At 46.8% G+C, this 18,426-nt stretch overlaps 1 protein-coding gene across 9 annotated transcripts in view; it reads right to left on the bottom strand.

Annotated features, from left to right (window-relative positions):
* KCNMA1 (potassium calcium-activated channel subfamily M alpha 1) overlaps nucleotides 1-18,426 on the bottom strand; it is a 736,798-nt gene that overhangs the window by 207,065 nt on the left and 511,307 nt on the right. For all 9 annotated transcript variants that reach the window (XM_073793410.1, XM_073793411.1, XM_033841924.2 and 6 more), the window contains exons 8-9: nucleotides 17,316-17,486; nucleotides 15,625-15,716 (exon numbers count right to left, since the gene is read on the bottom strand). In XM_073793410.1, coding sequence (XP_073649511.1) covers nucleotides 15,625-15,716; nucleotides 17,316-17,486 — 263 coding nt within the window. The remainder of the gene's footprint in view (nucleotides 1-15,624; nucleotides 15,717-17,315; nucleotides 17,487-18,426) is intronic.

Here is an 18,426-nt window from a genome sequence, read left to right as displayed (position 1 = left end):
ATCTGCATTAGAAGATCTGCTCCCACCAGCCCGTATCTGAGGGATCACTAGGGGCCCTGCAGGAGTGCAAGGGATGGATGGTGAAAGGGGAAATGTTATTTTCCAGAAATATTTTCAGGACTTTTGAAAATTCCATGGGCAATAGTTTGAAGAAAGCTGTTACTGCTGGGAGAAGAGAAGCAGAATTTCTCACATCTTCAGTGACTGAAAATATAATTGAAAATACTCTAAGATTGAGAGCAGGGTGTGCCCTCCTTGGAAGCAGAGTGATGGCTGTTCACGGTGCATGATTTGAGAAATGCCAAAAAGATCTTCATCTAAAATTCTCTCTGTCGGGTTCCTTGACACCTACAAATCTACCATGTGAGATTCATACTTTGATAGCCCTGGGGTAGCTCAGCTCAGACGCTAAGTAACCAAATAGTCTTGGGCAAGGTACCCATTCTGCATTTTACAACTGTAATGTCAGAGTCTCTGAGGGGCTGGAGCTAGAACCTGATTCATGAGGTTATCTTGAGGATTTATTTAAACAGATAATACATGGAAAGGGCCTAGTAAAGAGTCTGGGCCATTTTAAGAATGATTAAATGGTAGGATTCATGTGATATCTGTAAATCAGGATGTAACAGATATGAAGTGCTCTATGGCTCCTGGAGTCTCTCTCACCTGATCCTCAAACAACCCTGTGTTGCCACTATTTGTATCTTTTCAAATAACCTCTCTGAACCTCAATTTCCTTAAGTCATGTGCCTGACGTCCCACGGCAGGTAAAGTGACTTGCCCAGCATATGAGCCAGGTGTCAGCCTCTAACTCTCACAAAGACAAAGGTGATGAAATGGAGGGAGCAGAGGTTTGGGTATTTCAGCTTCCGCTCCTTCACGACAGACAGGGCTGGGCCAACAAAAGGTCCTCTCAGACACGTGGTGGAGGAGACGTCGGAGGGTCCTCCCTGGGCCAGGAGAGAGGCCCTGACTTAAAGCATCACCACTTTGTGGTATCACGGGATTCTAGCTGCGTCTCATCAGCCAGGCCAGCGAGCTCAAGACAGCAAAGGCTGAGTGACAACAAACTCTAGACCAAGTTTTGCACTGAAGCCACCCAATCTGGCAAGACAAAGGGCTGCAAGGGGATATAAATGTCCGTTTTAGACACTTTATGCCATGTCCAGCCCGAGGTTCCAGAAGACAACAAAAAGCTAAAAGATTCACTGACAACAGAGAATATTTAGGAAAGTTAGCTATGAAGGGCTCTAACGTTCTTCCCATCTGCGGCTCTGGACTTGAACGTTTTTAGACTACCAGCAATCTTAATGATGGGTGTCTACAGGGCCTGGCCACTCAAGTTTGTGAAGATGGCCCACAAACCTGAATCATTAACCATTCCTGATGTGATGGTCTTTCTGGTTTTTAAAGTTTTCTCAAGTCCTGTGAACAACTCTTTCTTGGGATAAACTAATTTTAATGGCTTGGATTAAAAGATCCAACTCAGATACGCGAGGAACCATCTTAAACGCCAAAATAGTAGCCGATGGCATTCTGTGGGAAGGAGTTACTCATCCAGCGTAAGCAAGCATGCCTGGTTTGGGTAAGGGCCAGAAACATGGGATGGATTGGATCAGGAGTGGGTAACGCTAGTGTGCCATGGAGCAGGCTTGGCATCAAGGGGGCTGAGTGTGACTTAACCAGAAGAAGAATGATGCTTGACCATTACAAACTCTATCAGCTTCACCAGAACGCTGCCAGTTGCTTATTTCCTGGGTACGTCTTCACTAAATACACACTGGGGTGCCCCTCCCATTATTAACCATCTCCACTTCCAGAAGGAAACCCTGCACATTATCCTCATTCTGTCGACACCTTTCTTGGAGATGGGCCAGGAATGCCAGAATGCCCCAGCTGAGTTGGAACTTCAGTTTCAGAACTCAATTCCACTGGTGTCTTTGAGAATGGATCACTCGGGGACCTGACTCATGACAGGAGGCATAAGAGGACAGGGTGGGGTCTCCCAGACAAAGCTTCCCAAGGTTCCAGCAAATGAGGCACCCAGAGATCCACTGAGGTGGCGTGTAGCTCAATGAGAACATCTACACACTTTTAAAAAGGCTCCGGTAATGTTTCTTGAAGCCAGTGGGCTTTGAGACAGTGCCAATGATAGGCTTCCTTCCACGCTCTCCCGTTTTTCTTAGTCTCAGGACGGCCCTTGGTGTATGTTTAGTCTAGTACCTGCATTATTTTGATATGGAAACAGAGGTCCAGAGATCAGTGCAAGGTGAATGCCAGAGCATGGGCAGACCTACCCCGTCGGCTTGATGTCTTCTAAACTGAAACAGCTGGTGCCCCTGAAAGGAGCCTGGGCTAGGAATCAGGAGACTGGGGCGGGGGTGGGGGGTTGTCCTGTGTGACCCGGGGCCAATCACTAGAAAATGAAGAGACGCAGACTGACGGGGCCGCACCCACAGATGCTGCTGCATCCTCTCTCGGCGTTCCAGTTCTCTGTCCCCACCCTAATCCAAGCCATCCTATCTTCTCTAGACATCTGCAATGGCTTCTTAATTCGGTCCCCTGTTTACTCCCCTCCCCCCCCCCCAAAAAAAAAGAAAGCTGAGGAGTGAGGACTGAGGCAAATTCGACTGCATCACGTCCCACGAGGGCAGGGCGGTCTCAGATCTCTCTTTCGCTGAGCCTCACTCTAGGAAGACAATGTAAAATGCACAGCTCTGGGCTGTTTATTTTTAAAGATACTATATCCATCTTCACTGGAACAAGTATAAAGAACTTAAAAACCCACAGCTATCCTGTCACAATAAATCACACGGAGTAAATTGAAAATCCTATACAGCTTTCCCTGAATACACTGCGCTCACTTTGTCAAAGAGGTAGATGAAATGTGGCATATATTGATCTAGATGCCTCTGTAAAACTATAATATTTATATCAAATACATATGCTAGAATTTTGTCTGTCCCTCTGCCGAGCCTTCTAATCATGCTTTCCTCATCCTACCTCTCACTCCCAGCGCCTCCCACTGTTGGAAATTGTATCTGATGGGAATGCATTTTAAGAAGGACCTGTCAGCGGAATTCGACAGCATTTTATCACATAGAAAGCAGGGCAGGGGTGACGAAAGACCCCACGACCCAAATCACACAGTGGTCCGTCCTCAAAGTTCACGCTGCCCCTCCTAGGTTGAACTGAAGCCATTCAGGGTCTACATAACTCTCTCTCCAAGACTCTGTCTCTCATGCAAGCTGAGATTCAGGAAGGTTCTGGGCTTTACGTTCTGTCTCACCTGGTAGTGCTTTTTGTGGCTGCTTCATCAGGCAGCTTCCCCCGATTCGGGGCATGTCCTTTAGAGCAACAGTTACCCAGGTTTTCCCTTTAAGGCTCATGACCCCACTGCCCAGAGGAAGAAGGTTAATCCTAATCCTGCCTCCCCACTGCTGCTGGTAGCAAGAGCCCGTCCCAAAGGAACTGCCTTCCACGTGGGGTGACTGTCTTCAGCAAACAAAAGCTAACTCCAGGCTGTGTGGGCCCCGTCCTTCCATGCCACCCTGAGGGCTAGCTCAGGACCCCCAAAACTTGCTGGGCTTTCAAGAACTGTCTATTGACCAATGGAACAGTTGGCGAAGTGTGCCTGGCTTGGACACCCTACGTCATAGGAAGTGTAGAAGAAATTTTAGTTAGTTAACTGCAAGCCTGCAGATCATTGGCTGATTCTGCCACCTCCGATCTACCACCGTGTCTCGTTTGTCAGAGGACAGTCCATGTAAAGAGGACAAAAATAAAAACAAAACAACTGTAGGCATCTATGGAGCTCATGATTCCCAAACCCTGGTTTTAACTACTTCCTGTTAAAACAGGTGAAAAAACAAAAGCAAGCCAACAACAACAACGGAAACAAAACCAAGGAGGTTCGGAGATAATTGTCTACCCAGGGCCCACATCTAGTACCTTGCTAACTGCAAAGGAAGAAAATGTCTTTTCCCTCCTAGTGAGGAAGAGGATAAAGTAATCATCTTATCCAGCTGTCAACAGAGCTATGCTGGAGGAGACAGGCTGTTTAGCTGTTTCCCTAAATGGGGGCAGAGCTGAGCAAATAGATCCCAACGGTGCGGCAAAGGCACCTCTGTAAAACAGAGCCCCAAGGTCAGAGGACAGACTACTGACAGCCCCAACAGAGAACACTGGGACGTCCTGACAAGACCAGAGCTTTCTGCATGAAGAGAGTGTATCTCATCCTAGGCAGACAGTCAGGACCTAAACCACACAGAGGGATCTGTATCTGCACGTCCACCATCCCAAGTCACAATCAGACCTCCATAACCACACCAGGCACGAGGAATGATCACACACCTTTTGTAGCTTGTTGCCTAAAAGGAACTTCAGTCCAAGTCTTAAAAATAGATACTGAGAACCTCAGAGCAGGAGATGTTGGCTGTATTTACCAGTCCAGCATGTACCCTCCTTTCAACAGCACCTCATTTTTTGGGAAAAATTAAAATAGTTAAAATTTTCAAATGATGTCAAAGAGAGTTTAGGGTTTATAAATTAGTTAATTTTTGATCTTTCCTCATTGGATTTGGCTATAGGAAGAGACTGCAGTTACCTAAATGTACAGATTCGTAAAATCAGGTGCTAGATTTGTTTTGGACACACACACACAGCTTTTTTTTTTTTTTTTTGACAATGTCTTCAAAGTACTTGCAAAGAAAAATGCATTGATCAGCACCACGGTGAGGGCCCAGCGCTCTGGTTGTCTACAATGGCGTTCGTGATAAGATTAAGCAAAAACCTAAACCTTGGCCTGGGGAAAGGATGGAGGGAGCGGTGTGAGAAGAGGACATGCAGATAAGCCCTGCTTCTGCTGCTTGTGCACGTAATTAAGAAGCCGCTCCTCATCTGGAGCACGGGCTCTGTCCAACCTAAAGAGTAGCACCTCATTTTTAATTTGGGGAACCACCCGTCCCCAATCCGATGTAGTCTTGGGACCTTTCACCATGGTTCCCTGCCCAAACTAGGCCAACCAGAGCTTTTCAATCTTAAATGAAGGGACACCAAGTTAACGGTGGGAACTGACTGATCCTGATGGGGAAACGCTGTAAGGACTTTCACTGAATTGCGGCCTGCTGGATCCCAGGGCTGCCTTTCTAGCTAATCTCTGTCCTTTCCGAGATCTTCAGCTTTCCTCTGAATGTCATAAGATACTCTAACCTCCGAAAAAGAAAATTCCTTTTCTGCTGAAATCAGCAAGAATCAGTTTCTGTTGCCTATACCCAAAGAATCCTAACTGTAGCATTTGTTTACTTTAGCTTCTCATTGAATTCTCACAATAACCCAGTATGCAGGTTTTATCACCACTATTTTGTTTTTTTCCTCCTCCTTCCTTCCTTCCTGGAAGAGGACTCACAGAGCTTCTTAAGTAAGCCATTCCATAATGGCCCACTTCTCACAAATTACACCGGTTCTTCCTTGTGTCTCTCCCCAACACCCTCTCTCACTCCTCTGCATTTTGTCCATCCACTACTGCAGGGCTTGGTGGCCTTTGGCCATTTTTAAGTAAGCCAATCTTTCTTTGACCTGTTTCTTCCTATCCTAGGTGGTTCTCTGCTCTTACAGAGAAATCCAGGCACTGAACAGCACTTTCCTCTATTCAGATCAAATCAGATTTGCCTGTTTCCACTTGGTAATGATGCTTCTGAACAGAGGCACCAAGTGGAGAGAGTATGGAGGCAAAAGTCAGCTACACCCTTTGGGGATGAAGGTGGAACAGAGGGAGAATGAGTCCAGGCAAAGAAATGGTCCTTAATTTTCCCTTGTAGAGGGGAGGTATTCTAGCTCTGATGTGCAGAGTGAGTCCCACCTCTTTCCTGAACAGCCCTGCTAAATAATGCATCATGGCCCTGGAACATATGCTGCTGGGATTGACTCTCCCATAACAACGATCAAGTTGACACATCCTGGCCTCGTTCCCCAGCCACACCCAAGGGTGTTGCCCCAGCTGGCATATGGTGCTAGCCATCCACTTTGAGTCAACCCCAACACATTAAGCCTCCAACTCGGAGCCTCCACATATAAGTACTGGGAGGATTCTACCAGTTCCAGAGCTTGCTAAGGCATAAGATGCCACAGAAGGACTTTGTCAGATATGGAAAGGATCGGAACTCAGGGTGGCAGCAGCAGTTCCCCTACCTCCCAAATCTTTTCACACCCCTCTTTCACTGGGTCCATCGTTAGACCCATAGGTTTTTAGATGCACAAGTCACCCCACTGTTACCTCTGCCCCAACTACTCTAACGGGTAATTAACAATGTGAATCATCAACTTGCTTTTAGGAGCATTCCCTCTAGAATGCTTGTAGCCTTCATGATTCTTTTATACCTTCATTATTTTATTGAACAAAGTTCCTGCCAAAAGAGCATTTCACGGGGAAGATGCTCCTCTGTGATGCAGCTTCTGTTTATTATCTGTGCTGCCGAAGCGCGCACCACCCAGCTTCTGTTTATCGGCTACTGGCTCCTTGGATGGCTCTGATTGGTCCAAGTCTCAGATAAGCTCCAGGAGAGCAAGAATCACATTTTCTTGTTCATCCTTTGAACCACAGCACCTAGCAGAGCGCCTGGACCGTAACAGGGCTCAAATAATTGTTAGTTGAGCAAATACGTTGGGATAGGAGCTTTCCTAGATCTGTTCTATATACTAGCTGGCATTTGCCTTTGAGGTCAGTGGCTAAGGCCATAAAACCTCTCACAAGATGGGCACGCATCTATCTCTGAACGTGTGTCCTTACTGAGAAGGTATAGTGGGGGAGGTAAGATTGTTTTTACTGACAAGTGGTACCCACATTTGGAGCAGCCCCTGTGGTTCTGGGGGTGGGAGCAGGTCATTGTTTCCCAATACCAGTAACAGACGTGGAGGCACAGAATCAAGTTTCCATGGGTTTCACGTTGCATGAGCCTCTAAAGGTTGTTTTTTTTAATAAAAAGAGCCCCCGGACTTGGGCAGTTAGAAAGTTCCCTGGTTTATTTTCAGTGTACGATGGCAGCATCAGTGGGATGAACACCAGATCTACTGGGAACCACTGTGCACGACTCTGGAAAGACTTCTATGAGAATGGATGACACAGCCGGAAGACAGAAACCACGGGGCAACTTAGTCTTGCCTGGTTGTGTTTGTTCTTTACATTCAGAATCTACCCAGGAAGCATTCACCCAATCAAATGTGAGGTTAAGCAGAAAGAATCTTCAGGGATTATAATTAGAAAAGTCACATTCAGAGTTCTTTTTCTTTAATGAAGAAAGAATATTTGAGAATGCAAGTCTAAGTCTGAATATGACTTTGTTTTTTAAGGTACACAGTTCATCTCCCACCTACCTTTCTATTCTTGTTTTCAGAACAACAGCTGGAACATTTTGATAAGCGTGTGGAAGGGAAGAGAGACAGCAGAAAAGTGCGGAGGGGGTGGGGGGGGAGGGAGACAGCCTTCATTCCATTAGTATTATCAGGAGATTGATTTAATATGCACCCAAGTCTCTCCAAATAGAGCTTCAAGTTTAAAAAGGACTGAAGATCCAAAGCAGAGGCAAAGAGAGAAGTGCTCACATCCACAGCCACCAAGACCCCTCTCACTGGAAAGGGATACCGGGTACTTTACATTACACAATACAGCACCTAACGACACTTGCTTCTGGTATCTGCCCCTTGGTACTGAATTCCAGAAGTAGTCGACGGGTCATTTTTCCAAAGTATTAGGGCAATCTCACTTTTTTTTCTTCCCCCCAAAGTTTAATGCTAATCAAACCAGAATGCCTAATCAGTCCAAGATGGCCTGTCAACTTGAATTATCTGTTTGTCTTCCTATTTACTCTGTCTGTCTGTCTACAGTTCTTCATATCTCTGTGAAGATCAGTTATTGGGGCCTGTGTTTCCTTCTGACTAGAATGGCTACCAGATGATCCTTCCTGGTGATATGTTGATGATTTGCTAATTTATGGCTTTTAAAATCTAGGAATCTGAAAATCTTGCTGAGAGTTCAGGCTGGGAATCACGTGGACCCCGCGAGGAGAGGGCTGAAGGGCTTACTTGTCAAGGGATCGAAGTTTGTATAAAATGCAAAGCTTCAGTGACATTTCAACCAGAGGGATGTCTGTGATGCAGAAATCATAAATGGCATCTTATAGGGACCATGCCTCCCAGGAGCAGCACAGGCCACGGAGGAGGGCGAGGGAGTGTGGCCCGAGCTACACGTGCGTGGGAAAGGAAAGGACATGGGGCTCAGCCCATGAATTAACCCCACGTCCTCTTCCCAAGCACTGGGGTCAGGCCTTCTCAGAAAGAGTAGAGAAAGAAGTGTTATTGTAGGGAGACCGTGACCTCTGGGAACCAAGTGGGGAGGTTTACACAAGCTCTGAGTTTGAACTCCCCGACCACTTTGGTGGCCAAATAATGTAACATATAGCTCAAGACAGATGTGGTGTACTTGGAGATTTTTATGGGTGTGTAGAAATACATTTATCCCCAGTGTCTGGCGTGTTGCAAGCACTCAATAAACACACGTGGACTAGAGGAAGATGAAGCAAGACTCACGTCAGTTCTCTCTGGGGGCAGGAAATGGACTACGGGGGTAGATAAAAGAAGTCTTCGTAAAGAAATAATCCCTGTTCTGGTGCAGCAGACTGTTTAAGATTCCAATTCTTTTTTTAAACAGTGGTCTAGAACCAGGTGGGCAAAACCTGAGTGGTGGAGAAAATGGAATTTCCTGTTGATACAAGACAGCCAGGCAGGAGGGAAGAGCATGTGGTCTCGAAAAAGAACAAAGGATGCGGAGGGAGATGAAGGAAAGACACAAAATTAAATGACCTGCTAATCAGGAAGCAGGGAAGGGAAGCAGGATGTCCTCTCCTGGTAAGTCAGCGGATAGCACTACTGCAGGCAAACTAGGCCTGAGAGAGAAATGATATTTTAAGACATAGTTTCTTGGAGGCAGAACTAAAGACCGATGGTTTCAGGAGGGGTTCCCGTAATACGAATTTTAAAACCTAGGGTGTTAGCTCCCCTTCGCCTAGGCGGCAACAGAAGCTGGGGTAGGTGGCTGTTGAACAGGTTGTAACAGCCCTTCCTCTGAGGTGTCACCTCTCTGGACCACTTCATCCCTGTAAATAATCCGTTTTGCTCTATAACAGCATCTTAGGTCTTTTTCGTTTTGGCCACACGTATTAAAATCTGTACCTGGCATTTTCTTTAGTCCTACCCTTGCCATTGTCTGTCAGTGCCACTGCCATTGCCCCCCGGAGACGGTAACCTCCACGTGACGGGTGCCGCGTGTAACTTGCTCACCACTGAATCTCTGGCACCCAACGCCACCCAGCAACCTGCCCGACACGTACTGGCTGAATGTCTGCAGCCACAACGAGCGAACCAGCGAAGGTGATAACAGGAGTGGGTAGTGCGGCAGGTAACTGTGCTCTCTGTTCTTTCTTGAAATTTTCTTCTAAATTATTGAATGCTTTTTAAAACATGAGCACTGACATTGAGGCACACGATAAAGCACTCTGGTTCATTTTTACACGGAAAAGCATGATAAAGGCTGCCCACCTCTACAGCTTTAAGGCTGCATCGTACAACCCTGAGGCCACACCTGAGGTCGAAGACAGACCGCCCAAACTCCCTCCTGAAGGACTCAGCCTCCTGAGGGTTAAAAGCTGAGGTTCCCACTCAAAGCTATGAAATAAAGCCAGGGAGTGTATGTATCTCGCCCAGGACTTTCCAGGAGGGACATCTGCTACCCTAGTTCTCACTGACCATTAGAAACCACCATCAAAGAAATGCCCTGAGCTGTGCAGACCGGCTGGGGAAGAGAAGAACCCAGATGGATACGTCTGCCTGGGCAGAGATGCTCTTCTCCAGATGGTAAGCAGGTTGGCTCTGCCCAGGAGGGAGCCCAAGCCTGACAGATCGCTACAATCCACCATGGCTGGTCCCCTAGGAAATGACCTCCCCAGGAAGGGGAGGAACTTGTTGAAATCCACAAATAAGGCACAAATTTCATTTTGGTCCATGATCTGTCTGTCCATCCTGGAGAGCCCCTCATTGTTAGACATGGTCAAGAGGTAAATACACTTCCAGTCTAACCAAATGAGAAAAATCAGGAAGAAGTGGTTTGGCCCGTCTCCACCTTTTTGTCCTTGACGCTGAGGCCAGGCTCCTTAGAGGCACTAGGTAAGCAGAAGGGGGAGACAGGCCCAAAGTGATGCTCGTGGTGCCTTTCTCTTCCTGGTCGTTGTGTGTGCAATGTTCTGGCCCTACTGTGGGTAGAGGTGGAGGAAAGGATACAATGATAGGATCATGGAGTTTAGAGCAGAGAGGGGTCTCAAGAGATGATTTAGAGAAGCAGCATGGCCCAGTAGAGCAGACTGCCCCTGGGTTCAAATCCCAGATCAACCCTTTACTAGCTGTGCGATGTCAGGCAAGTCACCGCAAATGGAGATGAGAGTAATATCTTCCTCACATGGTCGCCACGAGGATGGGGAAGGATGCAAGCGTTCGTAGATATAATTTGTAGTAATTATTACTGTCATAGAAGGCAGTCCCAGGGCTTGGGGCATATAGATTCATGTTCTCATTTCCAGAAGTATGTGGCACTCCTCGGTCTATGTAAGGAGGAGGTCTAAGAAAAGCCACGTCATTTACATTGCACTGTTTCGCTCTAAAACAATCTTAGGTCGTTTTTGTCTTTGCCACACAGCTTTCAAGACAGCTTTCTTGAACTGGAGCTAGAGCCAGGTTAGTCTGTGACAACTATTCCCCGACCAGAAGAGGGGCGCAGACGCCTCATGCCGCTGGGGGATCTTCCTCCTAGTAAGTTACATTCAGCTTCCCATCCCCCTTTCTCTACTCCTTGCTCTCAACTGTCCATCTCTCTCTCTGTGTCCTCCTAGCATTTGGCTACCAGGAATCAGTAGCATAATCCAAACCCACCCATCCTCCCCTCTCCCAAACACCTGGCCTGGGACTCCCTCAGTTTCGGGACCCAGGAGCCCGTCATGGGAAGTACAATGTCTGGATGGCTCCCCAGCCCAGCTGCCTCTGACAAGGGGGTTAGGGCAGATGGATTCCTCTCTCTGGCCGATTATTTTCCATGGCCCTTGGCCACGTGACCTAGGACCATGATCCTGTCAGTTCTCATACACGAACCAGGAGTGCGCTGAGTCACAAGCAGAGAAGAAACCTCTGGGGGAAACAGCAGGGGCTGTGGGAAGAAGAAGAGCGAGCTGGAACCCCAAAGGCCATGGGAGCCTCACCCCTCCACTCCCCCACCTCTGAGCAGCTTGGAGCTTACAGGAAGGGAAGGAGGCGGAGGCAGTGGCCTCGAGAGGCAGGCTGGGCTGCAGGAGAGCTACTCTTCTGAGTAAGATCTGAGGTCTCAGCCCAAGAGACTCACTGTCCCCAAGACCTCCGACTCAGAGAGACTGCCTGCCTTGACACTGATTGGACCTTTGGTTATCAACACCCAAGTCCCTATCTCAGGAGTGCCCCCTACCTCATAATGGATAAACGAGAGAAGGACTCACACGCATCTCCCCACATCTACTGTTGGCTCTAGGTGTCTTGTGGGAGGTCAGGTGAGGAATGTTGATGAGAAAACATTGGCGTGAGCCTCTGTGGGCCCTGGATGTCGTGTCGCTGGTGAGGATGCTCTGGGGATGCTACGTGAAGTGTTTACATTATGTCAAACACACAGAACTGAAAATGAGGTGACAACGAAATCTTCATATTCTCCAATAACCTGAAATTGGGTGTAGCGTGAACAAAACCCCGAGGTTCTCTACCTAAATTTTTCTTTACTTTAAATAATCTTGGAATTTCCAAGTCGTGTGTCTCCTCAGCTTTGGGTTACACGTTACCTTGAGTTCTCTGACAAGTTAATGCATTGTTAGAGAGGTTATTTCTGAGCAAAATGTGCACTCGTAAACAAACCCCTTAACTATGTTTATGTTTTAATTACTTTCTGGGCCTCCAGATGAAATCTCAGGGAGAAAAGATACACGTACGTGTGTCCATGGGTATAGCACATATATTTATGCATACACGAAAACACGGGGCGAAGTGCGCTATTTTAAGAGTCTGAACTCTATCTTTCAAAAAAGTTTAGCTGCTTTCCTTTTGCAAATGCATTTAATTTTATCTGGAAACTTTTTGACATTAGAAATAGAACAACTGTAGTTTCTCATTACGTTTGCTGCCAGAATCCATGCTTGGTTGCTCAACTAAAGACCTTATATTGCTAATTACTACCACATGCCCGTATCCCAAGCGAAAGAAAACTTATTGATTCTGACAGCCCATTCTCTCAACACTGAATTCCAAATGAAAACTCAAATTTTGGCCAAACATAACATTTCATCAATCTTGTTCTACTGACTGGAAAAACAACATCAAACAAAGGGTGCTAATGGCCCTTTATTACCGTTCCTTTCCCAGGCTTATATTTTCTGATGAAAGATCTAAGTGACCAAAGGGCTTCTTTAAACTACTTAGTAATTAGCTTTTGAACCAGGAAACAATGCGTAAAGTAAAGTGAACAGTCCCGGTGCTGATGACAGAACGTACTTTCTGTCCGCGGGGTCGGAGGACCTCGGAGACCCAGAGTGAACATTAAAAGCAAAGTGTGCATTTTCATAAAGGGAGAAGAAGAAAGAGAGAGAGAGAGAAAAAGAGAGAGAGAGAACCAGGCTAAAACCGGTGATAAAAGATGCTGATGGAGCCAGAACAAAAGCTGCGGGAAGTCTGTGATCTCAAGCCGTCAGCACGCGGGGGGTTTGAGTGGAGCTGCCAAGGCCAAGGGACAACCGGAAGGGACCGGAGCGGGTGAGCGGCCGTGGGTCTCAGGGCCTCCTCTGGGTCACCCGTCAACAAAAGGCACCAGCCAGCAGGCCCACCCACACTGGACTGTGGCAGCTACTTTGGAGAAAAAACAAAATGTACGTGGAGTGAGAGTCAGGAAATATTTTCAACGTTGACGTCAAGGCAATTGATTTTATTGACTTCTTCAGGGGCAGTGAGTGAGAGGGGAAGGCTGGCGGAGACAGTGGGGTGGGGAGGCCATAAAGGCAACCTGAGCCCTCGGAATGCCTTCTGCTTTACGGAGACTTGTCCACGCCTTCGAGGCAAAACGAACCGAGAAGCTGTTTTCCTCTTGGCACAGAAAAAATGAACAATGGAAATCTCTGGACTTATTTGGCCTTTTGGATCCAACCAACGGCCCAGAAATCGGAACAGCTTGGTTCTCATCTCATCCAGGGCTGTTACAATAATAGGAGGAGGAGGGCCCCATCAGAGGGAAGGTGGGGAGACTTGCTGCCTCCACAGAAAAGACGCCCACTGGCCTCCTCTTGCCCACTGGCCTCCGTGCCTTTGAAAGGAAACGGGTGTCCTGTGGGTAGTTCCAGAAAATGAGTCCTTTTTTTCCACCTCCTCATTTTCTGAATGGAGGACTGGATACCTGAGCTCGAGATGCAGTGAGATCACTGATGGGAGAGGAGGTTGTTGGCTCCTTCCAAAGTGACCGATGGATGGAAATGCGATGCTACCGCTTTTATTTTTCTCTTAAAAAACAAAATAGGCTATTCAAGAGTTCATTTTAAAATGTATGAAATTTAAAAAACAAAAACAAAATCCTAGTTCTGTGATAGGAACTTCTGTGACTGGGAAGGAGAATGATAATTAAAATATCCTGCATCTTTTTCTAATTCTTTTCCCAATTAAGTTGTTACAGAATATTGAGCAGGGTTCCCTGTGCTATACGGTAGGTCCTTGTTGGTTATCCATTTTAAATACAGCAGTGTGTACATGTCAATCCCAAACGCCCTAACTATCTCTCCTCCCACCGCACCCTTCCCCTCTGTTAACCATAAGTTCGTTCTCTAAGTCTGTGAGTCTGTTTCTGTTTTGTAAATAAGTTGAAAAAGAATAGATACATGTATATGTATAACTGAATCACTTTGCTGTACACTGGAAACTAACACAATATTGCTTATCAACTGTACCCCAATATGAAATAAAATGTTAAAAAAAAAATCCTGCATCTTGACCTGGGATGTAGTTCCTGGGTTTGTACAAATCCTTGAGCTGTACATGAAAGACGTGTGTATCTTACTGCAAGGAAGTTAAAATGAAAGCAAAAACTCAAAAGCAAACAAAGCTGAGTGCCCAAGAAAAAGCTTTAAAAAGAAAACAGTACAGGGACTTCCCTGGTGGCGCAGTGGTTAAGACTCCGCCTGCCAAGGGGACACGGGTTCGAGCCCTGGTCCGGGAAGATCTCACATGCCGCGGAGCAACTAAGCCTGTGCACCCCAACTACTGAGCCTGCGCTCTAGAGCCTGAGAGCCACAACTACTGAGCCCACACGCCACAACTACTGAAGCCCACCTGCCTAGAGCCCGTGCTCTCAAAACAAAGGAAGCCACCACAATGAGAAGCCCGCGCACCGCGATGAAGAGTAGCCCCCGCTCGCCACAACTAGAGAAAGCCCACGCGCAGCAACGAAGACCCAACGCAGCTAAAAATAAATAAATAAATATATATATATATTTAAAAAAGAAAGAAAGAAAAATCAAAGAACACAGTACAGAACGGTTGCTTCCGCCCTGCCTGCCTCCAACCTTCTCCTCTCCAGACGGGAGGACAGAGCAGTCAAGGCCCTGCCATCTACTTAGGAGTAAAACTTCTGGTTGACAACGGACCCACACATTGACACTGATATTGACAAAATGATGCGAGCACAAAATGAAACAGTCCCCAATAAGGAAGCATTCACGAATGGGAAGCCAAACAAAAGATGCATCAGGAAGAGCGTGCCGTGCCCTGACGTACCATAAATCTAGTATTTCCTGCCAAGAAGGAATTTCAACTGAGTAATCATTCCCTTTGAGGACAAGCTCGGTGCCTCCTAGCTAGAGAACTGGTTCCCCGGTGGCCACAGTGCCAAGGTGACCTCGATCTTGCCCTCCTTAGGACTTCCCTGCGAGAGTAGGAGCCCATGTTATGGCTGCACAAAAACCCCATAGGATGGCATCAGTTTCATCTGAGGGACCGGAATGTAATCACTCACCTAATGAATATAAAGAATGAGTGAGCTGGGTTTACGTGTTAGGGATGAGAACAGAAAATATGGCCCCAGTTACACGTGGACCCCTTCCAGGATACATCTGTCGTGTCTCTTGGAAAGATGTGGGGGGGAAGAGAGTTGTGAATGGGAACAAGCCTCAGGAGTTGGTCCACGTGTGATAACTTCGCGGGGGTAATTCTGACATCACACCCCACACAGAATGTGGCCCTTCGGGGGGGTGGGGAGGGGCAGGATTCAGGTGTCTCCGCCACAGGGGCTCTGAAAGTCACTCAACCACATCTTTTTTAATGCAACTGACTTACTTTCTGCCTCCATGTTTGTTAAAAGTCCCGCCGAATTTATTCCGATTCAGGATGAGAGCAGCAATTTCGGGCACGTAGCGGGCAAACATTGCCTACATGCATGAAACAAAGAAACGAGAGCCAAAAAAAAAAAAAAAAAATGGCATGCAGAGAGGATTCTACTGCAGTGGAAGCAACAAAACCTCTTGGCATACTTACTTTCTTCCACTAACCGCACTATAGGAGCCCCCGTATTTCTTGCGGTTTCCTATTAACTCTATGATTTCAGGGACGTAGCTGGCAAACATGGCCTGAGGAAAAGATAGGAGACAGAAGAGAGACTAAAAAGACAGGCCAAAGAAAGGGGGTGACCTTTTCAGAAGTGGGGGGTATTAAGATCTGAAAACACAAAAGGGCTAGAACTGCAAAGGTACATATTAATACGTTAGGTTGTAAAAAAATAAATAAATAAAAGCACAAAAAGGGCAAGCTCCTGAAAATACACAGGACAAAACAAACATTAGCCAACCTAGACAACTAAAAAAAAAAAATCACAGTCAAGAAAAATGTAAAGGAGACAGGAATAAATAAATTGATATCTAGTTCTTCTTCCTGAATAGAAATAAGGGAATGCATGCATGCTGGAAAAATCACACACACACACACACACACACACACACACACACACACACACACACACATTATTTCAAGAGAAGCCCTTTCTTTCTAATTATAGTTCACATGAGAATCTATGCCTTTATGAACGATTAAAGACAATAAACACCAAAAGAGGATTTAAAAATATATAAACTTTTCCACTAAAAAAAAAAAATCACTAAAAAGCACAAAACGTAAATTTAAGAAATCACATAGGAAAGGACAGCAAGGAGAAACACAAATCTGCCATGTTTTGTCCAACAAACATTGTGCTTGTGGCTGGATAAAGGGGTCTCATCTGCAGGGACCTCACGGGTGCTGTGAGAACACTGTGCTAATGTACACACCACACGTACATTTATATACATTTTTCAAATGTATATGCCACATGCATACACAACAGAGATGCGGATGCATTAAATAAATGCACGTGCGGTGTACATGTGTGAAAGCTGTGTGTGAGTTTAGGGTTTTAATCACTTACCTCACACACAGCAAACATCTAAACGTCAAAATGAGCTACTTTGAAAGACAAAATGCAGCCACCACCGATGAGTTGCCAGAAACCCCTCTTGAAAAGCACAACACATCATAAACCACCGTGATGATCTGCACAGAGCAGAAGAGTAAATAGTGCAACTTTCTGACTTAAAGAGGGGGAGGGAAAATACCGTGTAAGGGAGTTGGTTGGCTGTTTACAAAACCATACTCTGCTCACGTAATGATGTCCATCCAGAGGAGACCAGCGGGCTCTCCTTCCTCCAGGGTGGGGACACTCCTCTTTAGAGCAAGGCCCCAGCCACAGTGTTTGTTGGAAGTGGAGGGAGGGGGAAGGGGGCAGGGAGCTCTTGAAACCGCAGACTGTCTACAGAGTATCAACAGTATCTACCCCCGTCAGGTGACAGCAGTGCCCTTGCAGAATATCAGAGGCTGAATTACATTACAAAGGCACAGACACTCTCACTTGATCAGTGAGCATCACTTTCTTAAGACAATTAGGTTTGCTCCGGGCTAAATGGCTGTCCCTCACAAGGACACCATGCCTGGGTCTCAGGGTAACAAATCCAATATACCAAAGAAATATGCAGAAAAGTCACCATGGCGTTTGGATTGACTTTAACCGGATCGTAACACTAAGGCAGTCGCTTGCCTCCAGTGCAGAAACACAGTCTCAAATACACAGCTTTCAGAAAACGGATAACAGAAAAATATTAATGACCACAAAAATCAACATTGTAAGAAAGAGTTTTTACCAGTCCCCCGAGGATGAAGAAGACCATGAAGAGACGCCCGAGCGTGGTTTTTGCATAAACATCCCCGTAACCAACAGTGGACATGGTCACCATGAGCAAATAGACACATTCCCAGTAGGTAAGAGCCTGGTTGTTTTGGAAATTTTCCCATGGGTCCCCTGAATTCTCCACCTAGAGGAAGGAAGAACATTACAGGCGTGATAAACCAGAAACACAGAAGCTCCGGCATCTAGGCTGTTTCTGGATGCACGGCACCCTCGGCCTGGGGAGTTTGCTGGCCTGAGCTGAGCTCTGTAAGTAATGCTTACAACCTCTGAGCAGGTAGTGGAGAAGGTGGAGTGAAAGCCACACCAACGCGCCTGCCCAGCTGATCGGGGCAGAGAGGGGAAGGAACTGAGGAACATATCCAGAGTCCATTTTCTTCTCATCGTTACAAAGATCTGAGGCCAGCTGAATTTCAGGGCGTTGCCTCTGGCCACGTGAGGCTAGAGGCAATGCACTAAAGGGCCAAAGAGGCCCTTCTCTTGAGTTCCTGCTCAGTCCCGAAGAAATTCTGGACCTTCCCACAGGGGACCTCCTCCTTTCATTGTTTTGACCAAGTAGCTGCCCGAGGGACCTTGCTCCTTCAGATCATACGAGCGAACCCCAAAGAGCATCCCTTGCAGTCTGACTAGGCTTTCCTTGCTTTGCAGAAGACCAGTGATGGCTCTGCCCTGCGAACTGCAGAAAACTCCCTTGGAAGCACAAAAAGCGAGCTCATGAGAACTATCTCCATCTGCACACCCTGTAGACCTAGGGCCAGCAAGCTTAGTCTGTAAAGGGCCAGATGGTCAATATTTTTGGCTTTGTGGACTACCGGGTTCCCTGCTCTCTGTAGGGACAAATCAACTCTGCAGGGGCAGCAGGAAATCGGGCAGAGGCAACAGGTGTGGAGAGCTTCTGCCCCAGGGTTGCAGTTGGCCCATCTCTGCTTTAGGCTCACAAACACTTGCTAGCCTCCCATCATCTATGATCTGCCGACAAAGCTGTGAGGCAGGCAGGAGAGACACTTTAGAGGAGAGAGGTCCAGCCCTACCATCCACTGGATGGCCAACGCCTGACACCTGCCAGG

Source organism: Tursiops truncatus, chromosome 16 (genome assembly GCF_011762595.2).
Source record: "Tursiops truncatus isolate mTurTru1 chromosome 16, mTurTru1.mat.Y, whole genome shotgun sequence".
Taxonomy (NCBI): domain Eukaryota; kingdom Metazoa; phylum Chordata; class Mammalia; order Artiodactyla; family Delphinidae; genus Tursiops; species Tursiops truncatus.
Note: the sequence above shows the minus strand (reverse complement) of the source record. Positions and strands in the feature narration are given on the sequence as shown.